This window comes from Coregonus clupeaformis, unplaced genomic scaffold, assembly GCF_020615455.1.
Source record: "Coregonus clupeaformis isolate EN_2021a unplaced genomic scaffold, ASM2061545v1 scaf0035, whole genome shotgun sequence".
Taxonomy (NCBI): Eukaryota; Metazoa; Chordata; class Actinopteri; order Salmoniformes; family Salmonidae; genus Coregonus; species Coregonus clupeaformis.
The window spans coordinates 600,033-617,118 of record NW_025533490.1 but is presented as its reverse complement, the minus strand read 5'-3'; the positions used below and the strand labels follow the sequence as shown (position 1 = coordinate 617,118).

At 41.1% G+C, this 17,086-nt stretch overlaps 1 protein-coding gene and 1 pseudogene across 1 annotated transcript; one reads left to right on the top strand and one right to left on the bottom strand.

The window, feature by feature from the left end:
* Positions 1-8,370, bottom strand: part of LOC121567141 — a 171,522-nt pseudogene extending 163,152 nt beyond the window's left edge.
* Positions 8,371-8,695: 325 nt separating this feature from the next.
* LOC121567142 (ribosome maturation protein SBDS) lies at positions 8,696-11,504 on the top strand. Its single transcript, XM_041877080.2, has 5 exons — positions 8,696-8,974; positions 9,734-9,863; positions 9,986-10,186; positions 10,532-10,696; positions 11,109-11,504. The coding sequence occupies exons 1-5, from the start codon at positions 8,847-8,849 to the stop codon at positions 11,235-11,237; spliced, it is 753 nt and encodes a 250-aa protein (XP_041733014.2). The 5' UTR covers positions 8,696-8,846; the 3' UTR covers positions 11,238-11,504.
* The last annotated feature ends 5,582 nt before the right edge of the window (positions 11,505-17,086 follow it).

Here is a 17,086-nt window from a genome sequence, read left to right as displayed (position 1 = left end):
ATCTATGGCAAGACCTGAACATGGTTGTCTAGCAATGATCAACAACCAATTTTACAGATCTTGAAGAATTTTTTTAAGAATAATGTGCAAATATTGTACAATCCAGGTGTGGAAAACTTACCCAGAAAGACTCACAGCTGTAATCACTGCCAAAGGTGCTTCTACAAAGTATTGACTCAGAGGTGTGAATGAGATATTTTCTGCATTTCATTTTCAATAAATGTGATAACATTTCTAAACACATGTTTTCACTTCGTCATTGTGGGGTATTGTGTGTAGATGGGTGATTTTAAAAAATATTGAATCCATTCTGGATACTTTCTGAAGGCACTGTATCTGCCGTGCGGGGGGAATATGTTAAGCACCCTGACGCTCTGTCTAATGTTAATAATCCTCCCTTGCGATACGGTTTTGGAAACCTTTGGAACTTTACTTTCATATCATCGAGAAATATAAAATATATACTTAATGTATACAGTTTTAGCACAGATGCACACGGCTGTGTTTTTAAGAACACATGCTTCCAGACGACGTACAACACTTCCTCCCCAGTTGCGCTCCAATGGAAATGTGAGCGTAAGTGGGAAGTGTCGTACTGTATGTCAGCTGGAAGCATGCGTTATTCAAAACACAACCATGTGCATCTGTGCTAAAACTGCGTCCAGTAAGTATCTTTTGTATTTGTAAAACTATTGAAAGTTATACAGTGCATTTGGAAAGTATTCAAACCCCTTTAGTTTTTCCACATTTTGTTACGTTATTGATGAAAAAAACAAAATCCTCATCAATCTACACAAAATACCCCATAATGTCAAAGCGAAAACAGATTCAGACATTTTCGCAAAAAATTAAAACTGAAATAACACATTTACATAAGTATTCAGACCCTTTACTCAGTACTTTGTTGAAGCATCTTTGGCAGCGATTACAGCCTTGAGTCTTCTTGGGTATGACGTTACAAGCTTGGCACACCTGTATTCGTGGAGTTTATACCATTCTTCTCTGCAGATCCTCTCAAGCTCTGTCAGGTTGGCTGGGGAGCGTCGCTGCACAGCTATTTTCAGGTCTCTCCAGAGATCTTAGATCGGGTTCAAGTCCGGGCACTTGCTGGGCCACTCAAGGACATTCAGAGACTTGTTCCGAAGCCACTCCTGCATTGTCTTGGCTGTGTGCTTAGGGTCGTTGTCCTGTTGGAAGGTGAACCGTCACCCCAGTTTGAGGTCCGGAGCGCTCAGGAGCAGGTTTTCATCAAGGATCTCTCTGTACTTTGCTCCGTTCATCTTTCCCTCGATCCTGACTAGTCTCCCAATCCCTGCCGCTGAAAAACATCCCCACAGCATGATGCTGCCACCACCATGCTTCACCGTAGAGATAGTGCCAGGTTTCTTCCAGACGTGACGCTTGGCATTCAGGCCATAGAGTTCAGTCTTGGTTTCAAGACTTGCTGTCATGTGCCTTTTACTGAGGAGTGGCTTCCGTCTGGCCACTCTACCATAAAGGCCTGATTGGTGGAGTGCTGCAGAGATGGTTGTCCTTCTGGAAGGTTCTCCCATCTCCACATAGGAACTCTGGAGCTCTGTCAGAGTGACCATTGGGTACTTGGTCTCCTCCCTGACCGAGGCCCTTCTCCCCCGATTGCTCAGTTTGGCCAGGCGGCCAGCTCTAGGAAGAGTCTTGGTGGTTCCAAACTTCATCCATTTAAGAATGATGGAGGCCACTATGTTCTTAGGGACCTTCAATGCTGCAGACATTTTTTGTTACCATTCCCCAGATCTGTGCTTTGACACAATCCTGTCTCTGAGCTCTACAGACAATTTCTTCGACCTCATGGCTTGGTTTTTGCTCTGACATGCACTGTCAACTGTGGGACCTTATATGGACAGGTGTGTGCCTTTCCAAATCATGTCCAATCAATTGAATTTACCACAGGTGGACTCCAATCAAGTTGTAGAAACATCTGAAAGATAATCAATGGAAACAGGATGCACCTGAGCCCAATTTTGAGTCTCATAACAAAGGGTCTGAATACTTATATAAAACATTTATTTATTTTACAGATAATTGTATGTGTGGGGTACAGAGATTAGGTAGTCATAAAAAAAATCATGTTAAACACTATTATTGCACACAGAGTGAGTCAATGCAACTTGTTATGTGACTTCTTAAGCAAATGTTTACTCCTGAACTTATTTAGGCTTGCCATAACAAATGGATTCTATACTTATTGACTCAAGACATTTTAGCTTTTCATTTTTAATTGATTTGTAAAAATAAATGTACACATAATTCCACTCTGACATTATGGGGTATTGTGTGTAGTCCAGTGCTGTGGTCCATAAGTTTGAATAAGAACCCTAGGGCTGGGTATGGACCCTTGGGTTCTCAAGAGTTAGTAAAAAATATGCATCCCTAAAACTATTATTTTCTCTTAAAACATCAACCCCTGTACTACAAAAAAGTCCATGGTTGCAGAATCGCCCTCTTACTTTTGCAGTCCCAGTCTGTGATCCATAGAATATCTTTACTTTAGATACATGAACCACTTTCTCCTTCTCAACACTGTAACCATTCTGCTTCACAGCTTTGTAGAGTCAGGGGCTCACTGGATTGGTAAGAGTATTCTAATGGGGTACAGAGAAAAATAACATGTGTGAGGTACAGATTCAGTCCCAGTGATAGTCATTCATTTGGAGAGCTTGGGACTATCTGCAAAAATATGATTCTGAGATAAATGGTTTTAAAGTTCCAAACCCTCATTGGTTTGAATGATGTCAGCAATTTTTATATTGTATTCTTTTGAACTTAAAATGAATTGGGGTATTTAGAGAACTATATAGGTAGAGAACATTGAACAGAACAAGGCTATGTCAACAACTCAATTTTGACAAAAAAATGCAGATAGAACCTTATAGTCCCAAGCTCTCAATTTGACTCTTAAATGTACTAATTTACCAGTAGACAAATAATTCATTCCAGTTCATAGAAATGTAAACAGAACTGCTCTTTAAGATTGGTGACTTGAGCAAATAATAAGGGAAGAGTTAAATTACCTTTTTCAATGCCATTTTCAGTGAATAACAAATTTCAACCAAAACAGCGGCAGCTGTGTACAAGTACAGCCTGTTCTTCCATACTGACAAAAAATAACTATTGAAGGTGCTGCGGACTGTCTTCCTTGTTCCTGCAAAGACATTATGTTCCGGATTAGCCCAAAGGCCGGCAAATGGTGATATCGAGTCGTTCATCTATACGGTCCAAAAGGAATCTATGCAGCTGGCTATACATTCGTATCTCCCGTGGACCGGTTCGTGCATAGAACATTCTCCATTCAGGCTGCAAAGGCATCGATTTCTTCCTTAACTCAATTTAATGGCGAAAAGGTGATAAAAACTGGGAAAGTATGCATACTTTTCTTTATGAAACACCATTTTCCACCACCATGCTAAAGTAACTAATGTTAATCCTGGATGTTGTATATCATTAGTTTTAGAGGAATGATTCCAGTAATTTTTCAAATGAACTGCCAGTATGCCAACATTCCATTCAAACAATGCAGTCAATCACAGACATATACTGGCTGAAATCAGTTGATGATATGACTTAGACAAATTGTAAATGCAACAAGAACTGATATTGTATCATATAATAGCACTCACAGCTTTCCAAGAAAACAACAAATGAGTATTTTATGGTCTGTTACATATAAAAGGCTATTTATACAGAACATTGGTATAAAACCCGAATAAACTGTATTTACAATTATATGACAATATTTTAGGTTGCCAATAATTCTATTACACAATTTCTGATATATCACATGCCTTACTTTTATTTTCCTGCATAAGTAAAATCTGGATTATGCCTCTACTGCCATTCATTCCAATTAGACTGGTTTGGATTTCTACCTGACCAATATGGCTGCCATTTTCAACCCATTCTGGAACTTTTAGGGTTTATGACATAGCCCCTTCTAGTAATTTAATAGGATCTCTATACTATACATACATACACACACATCAGCTCAGTGGCGGCTGGTGAAAAATATTCTCGGTGGGGCTGTGCCATACTTTTTTTTTCCTGTAACCATCGCGATATATTTTAACACAAACTGCAGGACAGCAGTGCTCAGTGAAACATTCAGTAATTATTTAATGCCAATATTAAAAAGTTGAGGCATTCTTACACAAAAACATATTACACAAACCCAAGCCTTTCATTTGCATTTAAAGTGAACTTTTCACCATTGGTAGTAAACAGGCAACGCAACAGGCATGCTGTCAGAACAGAGTGGAAAGTGGACAATAACATGAAATTATTATAAAGTTTATAGGAAATCTTACACTGTATAAAAGGATGTATAATATAGAAATGGATATCAAGTGGATGAACTCAAACCTTTGACTGGAAGAATAGCATACAGTATTTTATGATCATACTAAATGTGACTAATTGTTAATGTGCTCCAGAACTGCAACAATTAATTGATACAAAACAACATATATACAGTAATATTAGCAAAGACACTATTAAGACTTTCTAGAGTACCATATATAACTGGATTTTTATGCTAAGGTCAACTATATACAAAGAAACATGCGGCCAGAGCTGCTCTGTGTGTGTGTGTCTGTCATCTTATTTGTACAGGAATTTTGCCCGTCTGTCCTTCTGAGTGGCAAACCTCTCAATGACCCTTTGATTAAAGTCAGGAATGTCCCTGACAAGTTTCTTCTCCATGGAGAGCATGGCCAGAGCGTTCAGGCGATCCTGTGTCATGCTGTTTCTCAGGAAGGTCTTGATCCTTTTCAGTGTAGAGAAGCACCTTTCTGACTCAGCAGTTGTCATGGGTGTGGTGATGAGGATCTTGAGGAGGCTGGCAGTCTCTGTGAAAGTGCTCTGAAGGTTGTTCTCCATGAAGAACTGGTACAGGGGCACTGCACCACTACAAGCCTTGAACTCACTGTTCTCATAGATGAGGGACAGTTCGGTTTTGAGCTTGGCCTTGTTCAACATGGGGTACGCCTCCACGGTTGTTTCAAGCGCTGTATCGGGAACTTCACACTGTGTTGTGGGAACAACTCTCCGTGCAATAGTGTTGCGCTGATGAGGTGCTGGGTGAAGGAGAACCTCTCTTTGGCATGACTCAGGATGGTATCACATACCTGTAAAAGATACATCATCAGCTTTAATTTGCAATTAAGCTATTTTGATGCAAGTGATCCTGACTGACACATGCCTATGTCCAACTCAAGTATATGATTACCAAGGTGCTGATTGTTCAGGGTTTTGGCTACATACTACCAGGCCTGAAAAAAGTTCTAGGGGGAAACACTGACAATTACATCACAACTTACCTCTATAGCCAACCTCTGTTGTTCTCCTGGTCCCAGCATCCTCCGTCGCTTGATGGGCTGTTGCTGCTCGTCAGATGCGCTGTCCCCACACAAAGAGGGAATTGAGGCCCTGGGTCCAAAAAATAAAGTTTAATTTGATAACTTGCAATCAGACTTCTTAACTCACTGTAATTCCCCCTCAACACACAACCAGTGACTTTTATATATATATATATATATATATAGATATAGACAGACAGACAGACAGACAGTGTGTATATACACACAAACTATGTCTAGTAACTGCTTTTAACCTGTGATGTACATAATTAACTGATGTTATTACGTTTTAAAGCCTTTTTCTATTACATTTGTGAGAGGGATGCAACATCATTTTGTTCTGCTGTGCACTTAGCAATAAAGTTAATCTTCAATAACAACTAGGCCTCTTCTAGAAATTGACCTGGTGGACACCTGAATAATTATTACAAACTGTGTAGTACTTTCCTGCATTATTATCAACGTCTGATTGTGTCTTCTCTTTCCTTTTAAAATACTAAAACAAATATAATTGTGACGGCTCTATGATAATCACTCACTTTGATGACCAGACACATTTAGGCTTTTAAACTGTTGTAAGTGAACTATTCATCTTTCTAACAACATCTTTATCAGCCAATAGTAAATATAGTTATTTACCTGATTGTTAGCATGCTGTCTGTGAACCTCTGGACAAGTGCTTTAATGAAGACAGGGTCGATGTTCCTCTTCTGCAGCTGGCTGAAAAGCATGTCCACATTTGGCATGATCTTGTGGAACAGTGCCAGGAAAAAACAGAAAGCCTCGTCTTCGAGCATCCTCACAAAGCCCCCCGCCTCTCTGACAGTCGGGGCATCAAAGTTCCCAGAGTCTCTGATGGTCTGGAAACACGTTAGGAGGTCATCCCTGTACTCGTACACAGTGTTTACAGCGCGACTGTGGAAGTTCCACCCGTGTTGTAGAGGCTCTGGGGAGTCTATGCGCAACCACTTCGTCAAGCACGGTGGTTCGCTTGGGAGACCTGGAGAAGAAAGCAGAAAATCCTGCAAGGTCGGAAAGAAAGTGCCGATCCTGGGGATGCGTGAAGTAGCCTGCTGCATGATGAGGTTCAGCTGATGTGCATAGCAGTGGACGTAGTGCGCATTTTCGTACACATCCACTATTTTACGCTGCACTCCGCCAGTGGCTCCCCTCATCACACTTGCTCCGTCGTAAGCCTGGGCAATAAGTTTGGCCTTTTGTCCATGTGAGAGTATGGTGCTGAGCCTCTCCAGCAGCGCTGTAGCGATGGTGTCGGGCGGTTGCGTTCTCGATCAAAATGAACTCGAAAAACGCTCTTGGACGTTACTTTTAGCATCGATGTAGCGTGATCACAAGCACCAACTGGCAGTGGGTGGAAAACGTCAGTCGTCTCGTCCAGCTTGAATGGCGATAAAATCAGCACTCTTTACTTCCTCCAGGATGTAATCCTTAAGCACTGACAGCATACAGTCCAACAGCTCGTTCTGTATCGTCTTTGACGTGCCCTTAAAAACGGTAGCTGTCTTCAGGTGCTCCTCCAGCACACTGTCGAGGGAGGCAACAAAATCCACTAAGCCCCGGAAAATGCCGGGGGTTGTCCGAGGAGTCAGTCTCCTCGTGCCCACGCAAGGCCAACTCAAAAGCCCCACAGAACTTCACACAATCGATAATTTTGGATAGAATGTGCCTGTTTTTATCCACCTCCTCATTGTGTTTCCTCACCGCAATCCTGTGGCCGTCATCCAGCTGCGTAGCAATGTTCACCCCTTCCTAATACAGCTAGCTTTACAGAGTTGTCCATGTGTGCCCTGGTGTTCTCATGTTTCTTTACCTTCTCTGACAGGTGCTTCATATCCCTCACTCCGGTACCTGTCCATGCTGAATCTGACCCCGTCGTTTTAAAAAAGCAAGCACGGAAAGCAAAATAAAGCATTAGCATCAGTGCACCCAGCTAGCCAAGCCTTCCTGGTGTACCAGCTACGGGAGAAGCCGCGCATATACTGCTTCCCTTTCTCGCTAGCCTGCTATCTGATTGAGAGGTCAGGTTGATCTGGGCCCAGCTCTTTCACCCGAACTTTCTCTGACAAAGTTCTCCTCTCAAACGGATCTTGGAGGAGAGATTTCACCGAGTTAGGGTTGGGTCTTGGAGGAGTAACGTTTGCGCCGCCATTGTCGTCTAGTAAAAATGGCGCCACTGGAGCCCGGTCCTTATTTTATCAGGGCGAGCTTGGGGCGATAAAATAATCGCCCTCCTTGGATTCGAATTAAAATCGCTGATTAGCTACATTTTATGTCATACATTCATATCTTAAATTAGCAATTGGCTTAACTGCTACGTAGACCCGCCTCCTCGGGGCACTTTCTGTATCGCCCAGAGCTGACGAGGCGTTTGACAGGCAGAGGAAAGGTTGCGAATATGATTTTCTATCATATCTTACACATATTACTGTGTGCATTCCATATTTCAAACACACAAATATTGACATACTGATGTTTTTATTATTATTATTATTATTTTTATTTATTTTTTATTTTATTTTTTAAAATAATTTTATTTAAGGGGGCGGCGCCCTAGCGCCCTCTATCGGCCAGCCGCCACTGCATCAGCTCAAGATCTCAGAAAGAGCACAAAAGTTATTTTTTTATTAGAATCTAGCAGCTGCTAGCGGGCTCGAGGTAATTATTTCACTGACATGAAGAATGCGCTGACTGTCCATCTCTGGACTATCCTCATCTCACCTTTCACTTTCAAATACCCAGTTATCTCTCTGCAACACTCTCACTCACCATCAATATCAGCCCCAAAAACATGGGTTAACAAATCCAAAAGCAGTAAAGTTGAGACCCTTAACATTGTCGTTTCTTTCTCCTGTGCCATGTTTTGTATCACCAATGTAAATATTTACAAATGTTTTGGGAACATCAAAGTTCAACAGCTGGAAGCAGCCATAATGTTATCATGACGAAACGAAATACATTGTGGGAATTGGAGGTTTCATTATATCACAGATATAACAATATTTGATTATATTTGATCACATTTTATGATATCCCATAGGCATAGGCATAGTTTTACACCATTCTACTCTCCATTACTTTGCAACAGTTTTTAAGCATTAAATTATATTATCTGACTGAAATACACCGGTACAGGAACAACTTCATGAGCAACTTCATTTACAAGTGATATTTTATGCAAAGTATCTAGTTAGTCAAATACATACAAATTAAACATTTTTCTTTAATAGTAGCAGTCGTTATGGTAACGTATCAAATGTAATTGTCAACAACAACAAAATACTAAACAGCTTCCATCAGAGACAAACAAAAGATCGGACCGTTTGCACCTAGTATGTGTTTCAGTCCGGCGGAATTTCTGTGAAACTCATAGCACACCAACGCCGCAAAATATTTATCGTGTTACTGACAGATTAATCTGTCTTGCAAAGCAAAAATATGTCTATATTTACACCAACAAACCAGATCCGACTCACAAATGTGGCGGTGGTGAGGATGAAAAAGGGAGGAAAACGATTTGAAATCGCCTGCTACAAAAATAAAGTGATGAGCTGGAGATCTGGAGCGTGAGTATTTTAGGAATTTAGATAGCTGCGTAGCTATGATAGCTAGCTAGTTGGATCTAGCTGCGTAGCTATGATAGCTAGCTAGTTGGATCTGTTTGATACCCACCGAGGCATATAGAAAACACTACTAGTATGTCAGACTAATGGTAGTATTCAGCTTTGATGTTTTTCTAATTAGCTCCGAATGTAACTAAAGAATTTGTTTAAACAATCTAATGTGCTGTTTCGGAGGAGCAAGTCATGACTCATGTCATCGTCATGGCTAATTGGATTGGCCTATCACTTGTCTTGTATCGTGCATCATATTCTTACCCAGCGTCGAGAGGCTGTGGAATGATGAGGATATGAGGAACAGTCTAGGTGCCATGTGTTTTGCATCACTGATTCTTTGGACTTTGAATCACCTACAACTGGCATCTTTTGAATTTCAGAAGGGAACACCCCCTCGACCTCCCCCAGAACCAAATCCAATAGCTGGTTAGAGTTCACACAATATTTGGTTTTAGGTTGTCGAGATTAGCCTATCAATCACTATAGGTATTGAATGCATCATCTAGCACACATTTTTGTTTTTGCCCTAGCACTATTCACCTGATTCCACTAACCAACTCATTGTAAAACCTTTGATTAGTGGAATCAGGTGTGTAGTGTTTGGGCAAAAATGTGCACCCCAGGACCAGAATTAAGAAACAGTGATAGCAAAGCCCCATGTAAACATTTCATAAATCTCCATGCCATTTTCATTTGCCAATTACACAGAGAGAAGGACCTGGATGAAGTGTTGCAGACCAGCTCTGTTTTCAATAATGTTTCCAAGGGTCAGGTCGCCAAGAAAGATGATCTGTCAAAAGCCTTTGGAACAGATGACCTGACAGAGATATGTAAACAGGTAAATACATTGACAAATATAAATGAACACCAGTAACCAATATTACACTCACATTCAACATTATGTATTGCTGTGAGATTTGCCTATTCAATATTTTACTTTTTTTTCCCTTTGTTGGTCAGATTTTAGCTAAAGGAGAACTCCAGGTTTCAGACAAGGAGAGGCAGAGCCAGTTGGAGACGAGTTTCAGAGACATTGCGACCATCGTGGCGGAGAAGTGTGTGAACCCAGAGACCAAGCGACCATACACAGTCAACCTCATAGAGAGGGCCATGAAGGATATCCACTACTCTGTCAAGGCCAACAAGAGCACCAAGCAGCAGGTAGGGCTGGGACACAATGTTGTTGCTACAGTACACTCTGGAGTCTAGACATTTGCTGTATTTTAATATAAACGTCAAGGATGAATGGCTGAACATGAATGAACAGCTTTGTTTTTAATCCTCACTCACTGTGCATACTGTGTGTACAAGCTGTGGCTAGATTTAGCCATAAATTATTCCCTTCAAGTGTGAGGAGTTTGGTCTCTCATATTAAACATTCTGAACCTGTATGTTGTTTAGCTACATAAACCAGAATACTTACATGGATGGCTTTCAGTACATACCAACTAATGACTGTCTTTGTCATGCTAATGCCCCATGAATCTAACGGCTGTTTGTTCCTAGGCTCTGGAGGTGATTAGGCAGCTGAAGGATTCCATAGAGATCCAGAGGGCCCACATGAGGCTCAGGCTGGTCCTGCCGGCCAAGGACGGCAAGAGGCTGAAGGAGAAACTCAAACCCATCCTCAAGGTGGTGGAAAGTGAAGACTTTGACGACCAGCTGGAGATGGTGAGAGAAATATCCCTTTAGTCTATATTATGCTACACCGTGGGGCTCTTAAGCACGTGTCAAACTCATTTCACGGAGGTCCGAGTGTCTGCGTGTTTTCGCTCCTTCATGGTACTTGATTGATGAATTAAGGTCACTAATTAGTAAAGCGCTCCCCTCACCTGGTTGTTTAGGTCTTAATTGAAAGGAAAAACAAGAAACCCGCGGACACTAGGCCATCCATGGAATGAGTTTGACACCCCTGCTCTAAACTAAAATGGTTATATCTTATCTAGACATGATACCCAAACAAATATGTAATACACTGTATACGCTAGTAGTACATGATTCAAGTAATGCAACAACAACAATCCTTTCCTTCCCCCCTCTCTCTATATATATATATTTCTTTCCCCCTCCCTCCATCCTCCAGGTGTGTCTGGTGGACCCAGGCTGCTTTAGGGAGATAGATGAGTTGATCCGCTGTGAGACGAAAGGTAAAGGTTCCCTGGAGGTGCTCAGTCTGAAGGATGTGGAAGAGGGAGACGAGAGGCTGGAATAGCCTTCACACAGAGCCCTATAGGACTACATACATACACTATCTTACCACCACCGCTGCCACACAAACTACAAACACCTCATTAAAGAGACCGCTATTTGTAATACCAATGGAGCCCTTCTTATTTCCAGCCTCTGTTCCCTTTATCTAATATTAGGTTTTGGTTGAAGATCCGATAACATTCAGTATTTTTGCTGTGAGCATGTGCGTGCACCACTCGAATGTGATGTTTGCTTGTAAACAATAAATGGCTCTATATAGTTTAATGAAGTTCATGTTGTGAGTCAACTTTTTCTCAAGTAATTAATATGGTTTTGACCCTGTCTTTCATTTTACCCAGTGTGCCATTTCGCCATGTTTTATTATGAATAGCTCATTTAACCCCTTAATTTATATATATTTTTTCATAATTAAATATGAGTCTTATAAACAATTGCAAATAAAAAACGTAATCATCTTTCATTGTTTTTATTCATTATATTCTGATTACTATGGCATAGTCTCTCAAAAAATTGAATCAATAGCCCTAATACAGTAGATATTACATTTTATCCCAAGTTTATGCAGGTAAAGTGACAATATCCAGAATGTATGTTACTGACATTACCAAGAGCAGAAATTGTACCATACCATTATTGTAAGATACAGTGCCTTCAGAAAGTATTCATACTCTTTGACTTATTCCACATTTTGTCTATTTTCTTTTCTTCTCACCCATCTACACACAATACCCCATAATGACATAGTGAAAACATGTTTTTAGAAGTGTTTGCAAATGTATTTAAAATGAAATACAGAAATATCTCATTTACGTAAGTATTCACACCCCTGAGTCAATACATGTTAGAATCACCTTTGGCAGCAATTACAGCTGTGAGTCTTTCTGGGTAAGTCTCTAAGAGCTTTGCACACCTTGATTGTACAATATTTGCACATTATTATTTTTAAAATTCTTCACGCTCTGGCAAGTAGGTTGTTGATCATTGTTAGGCATCAATTTTCAAGTCTTGCCATAGATTTTCAAGCCGATTTAAGTCAAAACTGTAACTAGGCCACTCAGGAACATTCCATGTCGTCTTGGTAAACAACTCCAGTGTATACTTGGCCTTGTGTTTTAGGTTATTATCCTGCTGAAAGGTGAATTTGTCTCCCAGTGTCTGTTGGGAAGCAGACTGAACCAGGGTTTCCTCTAGGATTTGCCTGTGCTTAGCTCTATTCCATTTATCTTTATCCTAAAAAAAACTCCCTACTCCTTGCCGATGACAAACATAACCATAACATGATGCAGCCACCACCATGTTTGGAAATATGAAGAGATGTACTCAGTGATATGTTGTGTTGGATTTGCCCCAAACATAATGCTTTGTATTCAGGACATAAAGTTATTTCTTTGACAAATTTTTGGAAGTTTTACTTTAGTGCCTTATTGCAATCAGGATGCATGTTTGGAATATTTGTTATTCTCTACAAACTTCCTTCTTTTCACTTGGTCATTTAGGTTAGTATTGTGGAGTAACTACAATGTTGTTGATCCATCCTCAGTTTTCTTTTATCACAGCCATTAAACACTGTAACTGTTTTAAAGTCACCATTAGCCTCATAGTGAAATCCCTGAGCGGTTTCCTTCCTCTCCGGCAACTGAGTTAGGAATGACACCTGTATCTTTGTAGTGACTGGGTGTAGTGATTCACCATCCAAAGTGTAATTAATTACTTCACCATGCTCAAAGGGATATTCAATGTCAGCTTCTTCTTTTTTTTACCCATTTACCAGTAGGTGCCCTTCTTTGCAAGGCACTGGAAAACCTCCCTGATCTTTGTGGTTGAATCTGTGTTTGAAATTCACTGCTCGACTGAGGGACCTTACAGATAATTGTATGTGTGGGGTACGGATATGAGGTAGTCATTCAAAAGTCATGTTAAACACTATTATTGCACACAGAGTGAGTCCATGCAACTTATTATGTGACTTGTTAAGCAAATGTTTACTCCTGAACATATTTAGGCTTGCCATAACAAAGGGGTTGAATACGTATTGACTGAAGACATTTAAGCTTTTATGAATTTGTAAAAATTTCTACAAACATAATTCCACTTTATGGGGTATTGTGTGCAGGCCAGTGACATAAAATCTCAATTTAATCAATTTTAAATTCAGGCTGTAACACAACAAAATGTGGAAAAAGTCAAGGGGTGTGAATACTTTCTGAAGCCACTGTAACTCTTTAATGGTTAACCTTCACCACCAATACAGAAATTAATCAAATTGACAACATTTCAGACCCAATTATTACAGTTGAAAGCACAATTTACTCTCCATGGTTAGTGCTACTCTTTTACCCCTATCCTAAATTCTTCAACATCTTTCGAAGTGCTGAATTGCAGTAGAAGAATGACTTCTAACGTTGACTATAGTACCTAGAAATCCATTCATACCTAATACACATGCAATTCAGGTAGAATTTCACAGAAGAATAGTTCATAGGTGGAAGGTTCCTCACTCAAGGCCCTCAGAGTGATTGTATCTTCTCATGAAGGCCGTGTTGTTGCCCGAGTGTAATAATAATATGCCATTTAGCAGACGCTTTTATCCAAAGCGACTTACAGTCATGCGTGCATACATTTTTGTGTATGGGTGGTCCCGGGGATCGAACCCACTACCTTGGCGTTACAAGCGCCGTGCTCTACCAGCTGAGCTACAGAGGACCACAGTTGTACTAGCTGTGTCTAAAAGTAGTCCTGTGGATAGTATCCAGGGGGCTGGTTGGCTCCTGCTCTGCCCCAGGATAACCTGGAGGATAACCCCCTCTTTCTGACCCCTCCTGCTTCTGGAACGTGGGGCATCTAGGACTGCGGATCCATCCTATGTACAGAGCAGCTCCCCAGTCTCGCCTCAGTGCCACTGCGCCCTCCAGTGGCTTGTTAGAGTAGTGGCAGGTCCAGGCTACAGGGACAATCAGCAGTATTCCAGACAGTACAAACACCACACCGGAGACAACTTTTACCTGATTCCTCTTCGGAAACCACACCTCTCCAATGATACTGATGACCACAGCAAAAGCTCCAGCACCTATAGAAGCCATGTTCAAGCCTCTCCATGTTCGGAAGTTTCCAGAGAGGAATAACAAAGACTGGTAGAAGGAGCAGTAGAGGCTACCATCATGGTTGAGGTCCCAGTGGTCCCATTCCAGTCACACCCCATCCCAGTATGACGGCAGCGTGGCTGTTGAGTTGTCCAGAGTACCGCTGACTTTCCACAGGGGCAGGCAGCAGGTGAGGATGGTGCACAGCCAGCCTGTAATGCCCAGGCCCAACACTGCTAGCTCCAACTGCCTCTTCATGACTGAGCTGAGCTTAGCTCCTCACAGGAAGAGGCCTAACAGCAGGGCTTAACCAGCTGCAGGCACAGAAGGGTGGGGGGTCTGTGTGCCTGTGTGTGTGTGTGCCTGTGTGTGTGTGCATGCGTGCCTGTGTGCCTGTGTGTGTGTCTAGCCTGTGTGATGTGAAACCGGTCCTCCTGGATTCCTGAAAAGAAAAGGGCGTGGGGCAGCAGTGCAGCTCTACAGCTGGGGAATAAAGGGGATTCCTTCTGTTTACTGTGACATGGTTTCACAACAATCCCTCTTTTTCAGTTTCTCCACTCAGCCACTAAAACAAAGATGCCACTGTGTGTTATGTTGACTTCAGCCTCTGACTCTGTGGTCTTATAGGAAAATGTAATTGTTAAATAAGCCTTGTGTGCCTCCCCATGTACAGCATCTAGTCTTTCACACTTAATTCTGAATGTTCGATGTTCTCCCTTATCAGTTTTGATACACTTTTTCCATTAGACAAATAAAAGAGATGCAACAAAAGTAATTTCTAATCACAATGTTTATTTCTATTAAGTACAAATCGCAAATCATTCATATAATATTATTTGTTGCCTGTTAAAGTACTAAATCTATTTTCTTAGCATGCAGATTCTAGCCACAAAATTAACTGTGATAAACATTGTTACAAAAACACATTACAAGTAATAACCACAGTTAAATAGGATGGGGAAAAATGAAATTATGTGAATTACAATACAGGTATATAAAAACAATCAGGTTCATTCAGTGGACGTACTTGTACTGTCAATAACAGTAGCCTATTGATTTTCAGTGATTATATTTCAATAACAGATATTTCCTCAGTAAACATATTTCATGGTGATAGAGTGAACATTTGAATAGCTACAATTACCTACAGTGGGGAAAAAAAGTATTTAGTCAGCCACCAATTGTGCAAGTTCTCCCACAAAGATGAGAGAGGCCTGTAATTTTCATCATAGGTACACGTCAACTATGACAGACAAAATGAGAAAAAATATCCAGAAAATCACATTGTAGGATTTTTAATGAATTTATTTGCAAATTATGGTGGAAAATAAGTATTTGGTCAATAACAAAAGTTTCTCAATACTTTGTTATATACCCTTTGTTGGCAATGACACAGGTCAAACGATTTCTGTAAGTCTTCACAAGGTTTTCACAGAATGTTGCTGGTATTTTGGCCCATTCCTCCATGCAGATCTCCTCTAGAGCAGTGATGTTTTGGGGCTGTCGCTGGGCAACACAGACTTTCAACTCCCTCCAAAGATTTTCTATGGGGTTGAGATCTGGAGACTGGCTAGGCCACTCCAGGACCTTGAAATGCTTTGTACGAAGCCACTCTTTCGTTGCCCGGGCGGTGTGTTTGGGATCATTGTCATGCTGAAAGACCCAGCCATGTTTCATCTTCAATGCCCTTGCTGATGGAAGGTTTTCACTCAAAATCTCACGATACATGGCCCCATTCATTCTTTCCTTTACACGGATCAGTCGTCCTGGTCCCTTTACAGAAAAACAGCCCCAAAGCATGATGTTTCCACCCCCATGCTTCACAGTAGGTATGGTGTTCTTTGGATGCAACTCAGCATTCTTTGTCCTCCAAACACGACGAGTTGAGTTTTTACCAAAAAGTTATATTTTGGTTTCATCTGACATTCTCCCAATCCTCTTCTGGATCATCCAAATGCACTCTAGCAAACTTCAGACGGGCCTGGACATGTACTGGCTTAAGCAGGGGACACGTCTGGCACTGCAGGATTTGAGTCCCTGGCGGCGTAGTGTGTTACTGATGATAGGCTTTGTTACTTTGGTCCCAGCTCTCTGCAGGTCATTCACTAGGTCCCCCCGTGTGGTTCTGGGATTTTTGCTCACCGTTCTTGTGATCATTTTGACCCCACGGGGTGAGATCTTGCGTGGAGCCCCAGATCGAGGGAGATTATCAGTGGTCTTGTATGTCTTCCATTTCCTAATAATTGCTCCCACAGTTGATTTCTTCAAACCAAGCTGCTTACCTATTGCAGATTCAGTCTTCCCAGCCTGATGCCGGTCTACAATTTTGTTTCTGGTGTCCTTTGACAGCTCTTTGGTCTTGGCCATAGTGGAGTTTGGAGTGTGACTGTTTGAGGTGGTGGACAGGTGTCTTTTATACTGATAACAAGTTCAAACAGGTGCCATTAATACAGGTAACGAGTGGAGGACAGAGGAGCCTCTTAAAGAAGAAGTTACAGGTCTGTGAGAGCCAGAAATCTTGCTTGTTTGTAGGTGACCAAATACTTATTTTCCACCATAATTTGCAAATAAATTCATTAAAAATCCTACAATGTGATTTTCTGGAAAAAATTATCTCAATTTGTCTGTCATAGTTGACGTGTACCTATGATGAAAATGACAGGCCTCTCTCATCTTTTTAAGTGGGAGAACTTGCACAATTGGTGGCTGACTAAATACTTTTTCCCCCCACTGTAAGTCAGACTTATTTTGTAACAAGAATCAATTAACA